This window comes from Trachypithecus francoisi, unplaced genomic scaffold (assembly GCF_009764315.1).
Source record: "Trachypithecus francoisi isolate TF-2019V2 unplaced genomic scaffold, Tfra_2.0 Lachesis_group3, whole genome shotgun sequence".
Classification (NCBI taxonomy): domain Eukaryota; kingdom Metazoa; phylum Chordata; class Mammalia; order Primates; family Cercopithecidae; genus Trachypithecus; species Trachypithecus francoisi.
Genome location: NW_022681468.1, coordinates 101,340,834 through 101,352,566, shown reverse-complemented (window position 1 = coordinate 101,352,566; position 11,733 = coordinate 101,340,834). Strand labels below are relative to the sequence as shown.

The following is an 11,733-nucleotide window of genomic DNA, read 5'->3' as shown; positions in this document are numbered from 1 at the left end:
AGAATGGACAAATTAGAACATTGTCCTGAAGTGGAGAAAATGGGGAAGAAGTGGAGGCAAGGGCGCTGCTCCGGCATCATTTCTTTGCTGAGCGCAGCCATGCGGTCCCGGCATGTGCCTGTGGTGAGCTTCCCGGGTAATAGGCACACACAGCAGCGACTGAGCACCACCTTAGCTCCTCCCGTCCCAAAGCTCCCATCCCAAAGATTGTCTCTCTGCTTGGTCCAGGTCTTCTGCTCCAAAAAGCCGTAGCATTAGAAGCATGGGCCACAGCTTAAGTCAAAGGGAATTTTCCTTTATATTATTAATATTTTAGAGTTTCTGAGTCGTTAAAGTCTTGTGGTTATCTGTATCAGCAGCTTCTCTGTGTACTAGAGAAGATATATCTCTGTAGATATAGATTGATAGATAGTTAGATATATAAATATATATATATGTATGTGTGTGTGTGTGTGTGTGTGTATATATATATATATATATATATATATATATATGCCAAACTGCCTTACAGGGTTTTTTTTTTCTTTCTTTTTTTTTCCTTTTTTCAGTGTTGTATGTGTAGCAGGCACTTGAGTTTATATGAAGATGTTTGCTTCAGTCAAGGATGGAAGGAGTTGTGAGGTGGAAGGGAGATATGAGGCAGGGAGAGAGGAGGCAACAGAGTATGAAGTCATGACCACCAGCCACCACTAGCCGAGAATGTCCAGGTAGATTGGGGTGGCCTTCCCCAAAGCATGGAGGATTTTGTAGATCTCCTTGATGTTCAGCCGCTGCTGTGGTTCCCTCTGCCAGCACCCCAGCATGACATCATACACCTCTTTGGGGCAGACTCGGGGCCGCTCTAAAACACGACCTTGGGTAATGCACTCAATGACCTGAAAGAGTGAGGGGAACAAAGAAGTTACACCCAAAGCCCAGCCTTGGTCCTGTGGCTCAGACTCGGCAAAAAGCAACAACTTCCCTGATTAGTTTCAATGCAGAGCCGAGGCTCTCACAAGCACAAGCTAAATGTTAGGCTGCAGACAGCACTAGTATACTTGTCTGTCTGGTGCATGGTGCAGTGAGCAGCACCAGCTGGTGGAGCCCTCTGCTGCCCTTCATACTCCACTTCTTGGGCCAGGCCCGCATTGACCATTGACTCCCCATACTCTCTTCTCTTTTACCTCACTTTTCTTCTCTAGTCCTGAATGTCATCTGGATGACTGAGCTGCATTTATTTTTCACTTGATAATGGACATGGGCTTCTGACCTGTCCCTCCCTCTCTCGTGAGCCTGCCTCACTTTGAAATCCCCCCTGAAGGAGCTCTGCACCCTCTGGCCCCTGCATGCCTGTCTCCTCTTATCTCTCATTCCTGGCAGGTTCCCCGTTGCAGACTCTGTGCACGTCACCACACTTGCTTCTGAGTCATTACATAGGACCATTTTGCAGCAAGACCCATCCTTCCCTGCCGTTTGCACTAAGCCATGTTTCCAGTTTTTCTTAAAGTCCTTAACAATAGGACTAACTGCTTGATTCACCACTGCCTTCTGGATGGCCAGTTCAAGTCCATTAACCTCAGTATCTCAGCATGCACCACCCCCAGGAGTATTGTAAGGATGAAATGAGACCACAAAAAGGGACTGTATGGTCCAACATGCTGAACGAGTGGCCATAAGGAGGAGTAGGAAGAAAACAAGTAATGCGTGGCTGGCCAACCCCAGCAGGCCACTTGAGAACCAAGTGTATAATTTGCAATGCATTTCCAATTCCTCAAAGACACTTCTTTACCGACAATGAATATGTGCATTTTCAAGGCCTCATTGTCTAGTTTTTAGGTTGGTTTTCACTTCTCCCTAACTCTATCACTGCATAACTTTGGTCAAGTCACTGACCCTGAACTTCAATTTCTGCATTTAAAGATTGGTCGTAATGATGAAAATACACAGAATAATCTCTAGCTCAACAGCTGAACAAATATTATTTCCCTTCTCTGCCCCCATTAGTCTGTATGTAATTAGGCAAGAGCACTGTCTTTTTTCTCCTTTGCATGTCCCTACGCTGCTCAACAGTGCCTTGCCTCCAGTATTGTCTCATGTCACGCTGACTTTGGGAGGGCTGGTCAAACCATTACTGTGTCAGCATCCGCCTGGTTCTATTCACCCTGGAGTTAGTGATGGCCCCTCAGCTCATTTCTTTACCAGCCTGATAAGTCTCTAGTTGCTCATATTTCCCATTCGTATTAGAGCCCCATTTCCACTGTCCATTACCTTCACCTCCAGGGAAAGAGATTCAGCTCAAACTACAGTAGCAGCTGCTAATGCCAAGATCAAAGGCACCAGGGAGTGTCTCTTCTAATGTTGGACTATCCAGGTTTGTTGATTTCCATGGAGAAACTGATGATCAATGACTATCAGTATGTGGCTGCTAGTCCACAGCAGCCACATACTGGCTGGAGTGGGGGAAGTGGCTGAGGGCAGAGTGGCTGAGGGCAGTGGGTGGAGTGGGGGAAGTGGCTGAGGGCAGAAAGCCTGCCTTTAAGGCCAATACCACTGTGAGTCTTAGAAGAAACTGCAAACACCCCATTAGCTACTATGAGCCAACTCAAGAACAGAGGCTGAGTCTTCTGTTAAGACCAGTAGCAACCTCAGCCCAGAACCTCTGTTTACTAGGGCCACCAAACTACATGGAGACAGTGTTCAGGTGCATGCATGGGGTGTGGGGGGTGTGTGTGTGTATGTGTGTGTTTGTGTGTGTGTGTGTGTTTCTAACCCCTCCTCCCCTGGGAAAACAGTAACAATTTTTTAAAACACCATAACAAGTGGGTTCTAGTATATATACTTTCATTATTTTAAAAGATTGTTAAAATACTTTGTTCTGCTTTGGGAAATGTGGTCAGGCCCCATTGAGCTTGTGAATCGTGAGATAGTACACATTTAAAAAAGTAATTTTTTTTTCAGCCTTTGAAATTCACTTAATTAAGTGGTCAAGACATAGGAGAGCAAAGACGAACATAGCTTCCAAGAAGAAAGACACTCTCTTGAATATTCAAATAAGATTTCAATACTAAAAGGTTCCTGTGTTTACATTTTCCCAGCAAACAGAACCATAAAAAGAATTACAATGTTTCATAGGTTGGCTGGGATGAAAGACTCAGCTAGTTACTGCCTACCAACTGCCCTGAACTCCCTGGGGCAACACGGCAGGGCCCATGCATCACTGAGAATCATCTTGATGGGCTTTGGAGGCAGAGGAGTCCTAGGATCACACCCCAGGCTTTGTCCCTGCTTGGAGGCTCTTACCTGTGAGACCCTGGCCAGCCCATTTCAGCACCTCAAGCAGACCCCCATCCTTTAACCTGAATCTCAACAGGTGTTTTTGCAAAAATTACTGAATTAATAGAGCTAACATGCTTAGAAAAGTGCCTGCCACTAAATGTCAGCTACTATTAATTTATGTTTACTAGCATTTTGTATTATTGCAAGTTACAATTATAAAAAGTATAATGTGTATTTATTACTATGTTTAATAGTAAACATATTAATAAACATAGTAAAAAACATAGTAATAAAATAAACCTGGTTTATTTTATTCCTAGATGTTCACACATGGCTCTATCAGTTATAAAACTGGCCTTCCCAAATTGACCATCTGGTATATCCCTGGGCTTGGCATACCTAAAACCTTTGTGCACCCATATTATGTGGGCATACTAAGTAGTGGGTGTTTCCACAAGATGACACAACTGAAAAACTCATAGCTGTTCTATGTTTTCATTTTTTGTCATAGTGAAACATTTGTGATTTTTCAGGGTAGCAGATTTAAGAGAGCCATGACTTGAGTCTCAATTTAGACATCTGATTTCATGCTCTTTTGACAATTATACCACATTTCCTACAGTTTCATTTTTTTTTTTTTTCCTACGAAGAAGCTCTCTGCTCCCACTAATGCCTACATTCCCTCTGCTGACTCTAAATCCCACCTAATGTCTTGTTCAGTAGGTGCAAGTCCTGACCTGAGAGAGCTCTTCTCAACCCTCATGCAATCAAGATTCCTATGCATCCCCTTTTTACCTCTGTGTTTGAGAGTTGGAACCATGGCTGCTTTCCATAGGTGAAGATCTCCCAGAGGATCACCCCGAAGCTCCACACATCGCTCTCTGTAGTGAACTTCCGGTACATGATGCTTTCAGGGGGCATCCAGCGAATGGGGAGCATGGTATGTCCTCCCACCTAAAAGGGGTTGAGATAGAGGCACATAGAGTGACCAGATGGCCAGAATGAGTGTCATCTGTAGCATTCTTCACACATAGACACACTTTTAATGCATCCTATTCTAAGATAGCCACAGCTTTATGCAACTTCTATCAGAGGTGTGTGAAGATGCTGACTTTGGAGACCTATGATAAAGGAGACAACTAGACTAGCAACTAGAGATAACACCTGAGGGAAGGTAGGTTCCTTGGCACTCAGCATGAAGAAAGATCACAAGGTAATCTGAAATGAGAGAGAAGATTTCAGAATCCAGCACTACAGAAAAATCTAACCTTAAGAGCAAGTCCAGCAAGAAGTCAGCAGAATGACTAAGCCAGTCACCAAGGATCAGTATCTGCAAACATCAGGTTAGATTCTCTGCTGCAGTGGCACAGTATATTCTGTGTGCATCTGATCTGAGAACTTTAGCTTCTAATTGACAATCTGAATCTCTCACCACAATTTAGAACTCAGTGTTTCAAGGGAAGGAGACAGAGACATTCCAAAAGCATGGAAGACCACGTGCTAATAAGATAGGAGGTGGACAGAAAGAGAATTCACCACAGTTCTTAGTAAGATCTCGAAGGACAGTAAGGAGAGTCTTTAAAAATAGCCTAAGGAGGATATCAACCACCTGTGAATCTGCCAAACTGAAAGCTAAGGGGAAGAAGAAGTGACTGACAAGGACAAACACCCAGGGTACCCTTTCCTGAGAAAAACATTAGGGAACTCCTCACTGCCCAGCAGGTTCGAGATGTTAGCATAGTGGGAGAAAATTCACAGCATGTGTGAAAACTCAGGAACTAACTGTATCATTAGTAAATAGATTTTTGGGAATTGAAACTTTTGCCTAATACATGGCATTCGTTGTTAAAAAAACTACTTAATACTGAAAAAGAGTTGTCGACGTATGTCCTGATGAATTACTACTTAAAGTTCTTATTTCCTTCTTTTTTTTTGAGACAGAGTTTCGCTCTGTCACCCAGCTGGAGTGTAGTGGCACGATCTCGGCTCACTGCAACCTTCACCTCCTGTGTTCACGCCATTCTCCTGCCTCAACCTCCCTAGTAGCTGGGTCTACAGGCATCTGCCACCACGTCCAGCTAATTTTTTTTTTTTTTTTTTTGTATTTTTAGTAGAGACGGGGGTTTCACTATGTTAGCCAGGATGGTCTCAATCTCCTGACCTCATGATCCAACTGCCTCGGCCTCCCAAAGTGTTGGGATTACAGGCGTGAGCCACCGCGCCTGGCCTAAAATTCTTATTTCTATGGTGGGTCAGTTAGAGAAATAATAATAATGAATAATTAAAAACAAATAACTTGGGAGATGGGCAATCTTGTTTCCAAAAAGGGAAATCATGTTTGCCTTAACGACTTGAAGAATTTTAGGAGATAAATGATAATACAAGTTTGCAGAACAGTTCTTTTCTTTCCATTTTTCTTTTCTTTTTTTGTTTTTGTTTTTGTTTTTGTTTTTGTTTTGAGACGGAGTTTCACTCCTGTTGCCCAGGCTGGAGTGCAATGGCGTGATCTCCGCTCACTGCAATCTCCACTTCCTGGGTTCAAGCGATTCCCCTGCCTTAGCCTCCTGAGTAGCTGGGATTGTAGGCATGAAACATCATGCCTGGCTAATTTTTGTATTTTTAGTAGAGACAGGGTTTCACCACGTTGGTCAGGCTGGTCTCGAACTCCTGACCACAAGTTATATACCCACCTTGGCCTCCCAAAGTGCTGGGATGACAGGCGTGAGCCACTGTGCCTAGCCAGAAAAGTTATTTTCAACCTGGGACTTTCTAATCAGGGTAGCTTTGTATCCAGTGTAAAGACAACTGAAGATACTTCTTTCAGACAAGCAAAGACTCAGAAAGTTTACCACTTACACCCTTTCAGAAAATAAAGAAGCCAAGTTAATTGAATACATATTCTAGAAAAACAGAAAAAAATAACCCAAGCTATACAATGATTGGAACATAACAAAAATTGCAGAGCATATAAGCCACAAAAATGCAATTTAAATCTGAATAAAGGTTGTTAATTTGGTAGTAAAAGTAATACAATTACTAATAAAGGCTTCCTGTAAAATAGAGACATAAAGTAAATAATAATACTAATAATGCCATTAGTACTACCACTGATACGACTAACATACTTATCTGGAATGAAACTTTCCAATAATTTCTATCATAAATGCATAGAAGTGTAGATATAGAAATAATTAAAAGCCTGATAAAGGCTGTGTGTTATAGAGAGGAAAAAAGAAGCTTACAGTGATTAATTGTTGAGATTAACATTTTAAATTTAAATATGCTTACTAAAATTTTAAAGCAGCTTCTAGAATAGAAATAGTACATATAGCTTTCAAACCATTTTTTTAATAAAGCCAAAATCTTTAGCTAATACCAAAAAGACTACAGAAAGGGGGAGTAGGATAACGATGACTAAAAAGCACAAAATGAAAATGAAGCTTAGAAAACACCACTAGAGACAATAAGTACAAATGAGTTATACTACCTCTTAAATGAGAGAGAAATTTAGGTTAAAAAAAATCAAGTTGCATGTTATTTAAAATAGACATGTCTAAAACAAAATAGCAGAAAACATTTAAAATGGAAGAGTGCTAAAAATACAACTATACATAAAAGAAAAATATAATTGCTACATATATGCATATATGTGCATATACATGTGTATATATATATGCATATACAGATATATATATAGCCAATTACATTTCTTTTATCGTGATTTACACATTGTTGTTTCATATATATGTGAAAAAAGGATTCAAAATGTCAAAAATTAAAGTGAAGCTAAATAATTTATATTAAATTTATATCATACTTAATATTATATTTAAAGCTGGTAAAATTCACCATTATGATGGTGAAGTTTATGCTCCAATTAACATAGCAACACTATATAATAATTTATAAAAATATATAGAAATAAGACGTGTGTGTGTATATATATATAAAGAGTAAAAACAAATTATGAATAAAAGAAAACTGACAAAGCTATCATTATAATAGAAAACTAAAATGCTTCACAAATTGAAAGATCAAGAAGACAACATAAATGAAGATACACTTTAAAAATACAAATAATGAATTTCAATAAGTAGATATGAGTGTTGTGATTGTGTGCATCTTTCAGCTTCCTTAAAAATTTGCACATTATTTTCAATTACCTAAAAAACATTTATAAAAACCAATCACATATTAAATCTCAAAGGAAATCTGGAATTGCAAGATAAAAAATACATATGAAGTAAAAATAAGAAACATTTTCTGTATCAAATATAATAAAACAGAAGTTAACAAGAAAAAAATAATTTTTTAGAAGTTGTCTTTGGTCAATTAAATTATTTGGTAAAGAAAAAATTGAAAATAAAATGTAAAAGTATTTATTGTAACAGTAACTAAAGTCCCATTTCTTGAAATCTATGAAATACAACTAATTTTTGAAAAAAATTACATCATTTAAGCATTTACTTCTAAAATAGTGAAAATGTAATTAAATTAAATAAGGATTCAGCAAAAAAAAAAAAAAAAAAAAAGATAGTAAAAAGACCCACTAAACAAAACCAAGGAAAGTAAGAAGAAATAAACAATAAAATAAAATAAATAAATACTGATTAGTCTGTGTAAAACAAACAAAGCAAAGCAACCAGCCAAAAGGAAAATAAAAATCAGAATTGATCTATACAATTGTTTGTTCTCTCAAAAGTTACATAAGCTTTTGACAAGATTAATAAGGGATGTAGAGGAGACAAATGTAAAATGTTAAGAATATTATAGCCATAAATTTGAAAGTATGCATGCATTAATTGGTTTACTAAAAAATATTAATTTTTAAAAAGTTAAGATAAATAGAAAAGTTGAATACAAAAACCATAAGTGTAGTAAAAAAAATCTATACATTAAAAATGTAGAAGATTCAGACGGTTTTCTGGATGAGTTCTATTAAAGTTTTCTGTCTTATTTATACTTTTTCATAGCAAAAGAAGATAGAAACTTTCCTAAACCATTCTATGTGGTTTAAACATCCCTGAAGACAAAATCAGTCAAATTTAACATACAGCCTTACATATACATTTACATAATAAATAACAACACACAGTTATCTACATGTGTGTAAAACTATCTGTTATGAATATACTCTCCAAATATGAATAAAATATTACATCAAATCAGCAATATATTACAAGAATTCCATATTACAGCTCAATAAGGTTTACCCTAGAAATGTAAGAATGTCTCAACCTTAGGAAACCTACTGTTAAATTTACCAAATTAAAAGATAAAAGGAGAAAAACCATCTTTTCAAAAATGCCAAAAATTCCCAACATCTTTTTCTGATTAAAAGTCTAATTCACAGAAGGTAACTTCCTTTATTGAATATGCTAAATATCATATTTACTGACAAAACTTGAGGAAAATATAAGGTATCTTCTATCATGAATTTTATGTGACATTTTTCAAAAGGTCCCAACCAATGCAATAAAGCAAGAATTTTTTAAATGGGATAGAAATATTGAAAAAAAAGTCAAACTGCTGTTGTCTGAATATGATATGACTATTCAAGACAATTAACTAAAAAGCAGTTAGAACCATTATCTGAAGAGAAACACACAAAAATCAAACTATTCTCACATGCCAGTGGCAATGACTTCAAAATATGATGGAAAATAAGATTGTTTGTACAATAACAACAAAAGTGTTTAAAGCACCTTGGCATAAACCTCAGCAGAAAATGCCCAAGGTTATTTAAATAAAAGCATTGAAAAACATAAAAGAAGATCTGAGTAAATGAAAAGTTGTATCATTTCCTTGAATAGGAAGACTCAATGTTATACATCCTTCATTTCTCCTTTAGATTAATCTGAAAATTTAACACAATATATATGAAAACCAAAATGAAATGGTATATGGAAATTGACAAGATGAATCCAAAATTCATCTAAAGTAGCAATTATTTGATAAAAACTAAGATATACTTGAAATAGAACAATAAGGGAGAGTTACTCTATCAGATAGCAAAGCATTTTATCAAACTATGTAATGAACACATTGCATTTTGGCATAGGATAGACAAAATTATTAATGGAACAAACTAGAGAGTCCAGAGGCAGACCCATGTATAAATATTGGAATTTAATATATGAAACAATGGGTTAGTAATTAAAGTATTGGGACAATGAACTATTCATTTAAAAAAATACACTTAGATACCTACCTCACACCATATACAAAAATCATTTCCAGATGGATTAAAGAGCTAAACATAAAAAACAAAACAATAATAATATTAGAAGAAAACTTAGAAAAGTATTCTATACCCTCAGAAAAGGAAGGCCTTCCTAAATAAGACACATGCTCAAGAAGCCATCAAGAATAAGATTTAGAGATACAACTTACAAAAATTAAATGATTTTGCATGGCAAAAGACAACATAAGCATAGCTAAAAGAAAAATGACCCAAAAAGTACAATATATGTAACAGACAAAGAATTAAAATCCATATAATACAAAGTGCTCCTTTAAATTAGTTAGGAAAAGCAACCCAACAGATAAATGAATACAGGATAAGAACAGATGATCCACAAAAGGACTAGAAATGGCCACAAACATGTGAAAAGATGTCAATTAAAACAACAGAAACACACATTTCTGAATGTCAATTGGGAAAGATTGAAAAAAACTGACGCTATCTTGTGTTTGAGAGGGGTGAGGAAAGAGTTATTCTCAAACGCCACTGGTGAGAAATGTTTCTGCTTTTTCTGAGGTCAGCTTGGTAGAATCTGTCGACATTAAAGGTGCAAGTGACTTTGAACCCAGGAATTTCACCTCTAGGAGTCTTAGAAAGATATTCACTCATGTAAGCAAAAATGTTTAGTTTAAGGTGTTTATTTCATTCATTCTAAAGGCAAAAATTTGTTCATTGTTAAAGTTATACACAGCAGTTAAAAAGAATATAGTAGAGCTATGTGTACTGATATGTAAATATATCTAAGATATATTAAGTGACAACACAAGGCATTGAAAAATATATTTTAGTACTCTTATTCATGTAAAAATGTATATGTGGATACAGATGCAAATATATAGTGACACCATGTAACCTTGAAAATGCATAGAAAAATGTCCAGAAAATCAACAAACCAGTGGCTTCCTCTATAGTGTATGAGTAATGACCAAAGAGAAAAACCCATTTTTTGCTATATCTATATATATATACACACACACCACACACACACATACACACACACACACATAAACACACACATATATATATTTCTATGCTGTTTGAAATTTTGTGATAATCATGTATCACATTTGAAAATTTAAAAACAGTAAAAAAAAAAGTGTGAATATAAGGAAACCAGTGAACCTAATTTAAGTTCTATTTAATATATTAAAAAATTAATATCTTTAAAAGAAAAATTGTGTTTGTGATAGAATATCATAGACTGGTTTATTGCACTTGGTTTGTTGATTTAAAAAAATAGAAGTCAGGAATATAGGAACATTTCTCTGGGTGAAAAATTTTCAATAATGGAGTCTTACAAATTGATGCTGGTGTGTGTCTCATTACATAATTTTAAACACAATCCAGAAGAGGTATTCCAGATTGAAAGCTCCAATTTTACAGACAGAAATTCAAGTGTCCTGGGTATAAACTGTGATGCACTTAAGTATTCGAGCAAAAAAATGTCAGAAGGATATTAATTGGTCACAGAGGCTCCCCTGAGAAGAATCTTCAAAATTCTCACCAAGCAGCACAGCCAATGTGGATGAAGTTTATACAGCATTCTTCCAGGAGTGGACTAGTAATAAAATATTTCAAGAAGCCTGTGATACAACAAAGAGCATGACATTGGAAGTCAGAAGCCCTGGGTTCTAAATGTCACTTTTGACAAGCACTTAACACCCTGTGCACGTCAGTTTCCTTATCTTCAAAATAAGAGTGAAGCAACAACCTGCCTAAAATGAGATTATGTATGTAAAAACCCATTGAGTATCGTTAAGTGCGAAAGTGTATACACAAAGTACAGCAACTGTTCATTGTGTGTGTCTTTACATGCTACTGTGCAGCATAACAAAATTAATTTCCTCAAATTTCCTTATTTCCCATAAAAATCCATGCTGATTTTCCTCCAAGCTGACCAATATCATTCTTTGGAGAGACCCTGTCTGGGAAAGGTAGTGGTCAAAGCCTTCCCTGGTAGAAAATTATTGACAAATATATTCCATGGTAAAACTTAGCCAGACATAAACTAGCCAGAAACAGTAATATGAGAAATAAGAGTAGTGCTAATTAATTAATAATGAGTGCTGGCCACTGCATGTTACATACATCCCTTATTTAAGCTCTCTCCATTCCTGTGTGATAGAAGCCTCTATCACCCCCGTATCACAGATGAAGATAAGGTACCTTGCCCAAGCACTACATAAGAAATATTAGCTACTGACCCAAGCTCTCAATGAGAAAATTAAGTATTT

General features: G+C 36.5%; 1 protein-coding gene across 4 annotated transcripts in view; it reads right to left on the bottom strand.

The window, feature by feature from the left end:
• Positions 1-469: 469 nt before the first annotated feature.
• The window catches only part of NTRK3 (neurotrophic receptor tyrosine kinase 3), a 402,524-nt gene continuing 391,260 nt past the window's right edge, over positions 470-11,733 (bottom strand). For 3 of the 4 annotated variants that reach the window (XM_033189103.1, XM_033189105.1, XM_033189104.1), the window contains 2 exons: positions 4,051-4,209; positions 470-875 (listed from right to left, as the gene is read on the bottom strand). In XM_033189103.1, coding sequence (XP_033044994.1) covers positions 690-875; positions 4,051-4,209 — 345 coding nt within the window. In that variant the 3' untranslated portion in view covers positions 470-689. Of the gene's footprint in view, positions 876-4,050; positions 4,210-9,466; positions 9,509-11,733 lie in introns of all 4 variants that reach the window. The other variant, XM_033189111.1, reaches the window with a different exon arrangement.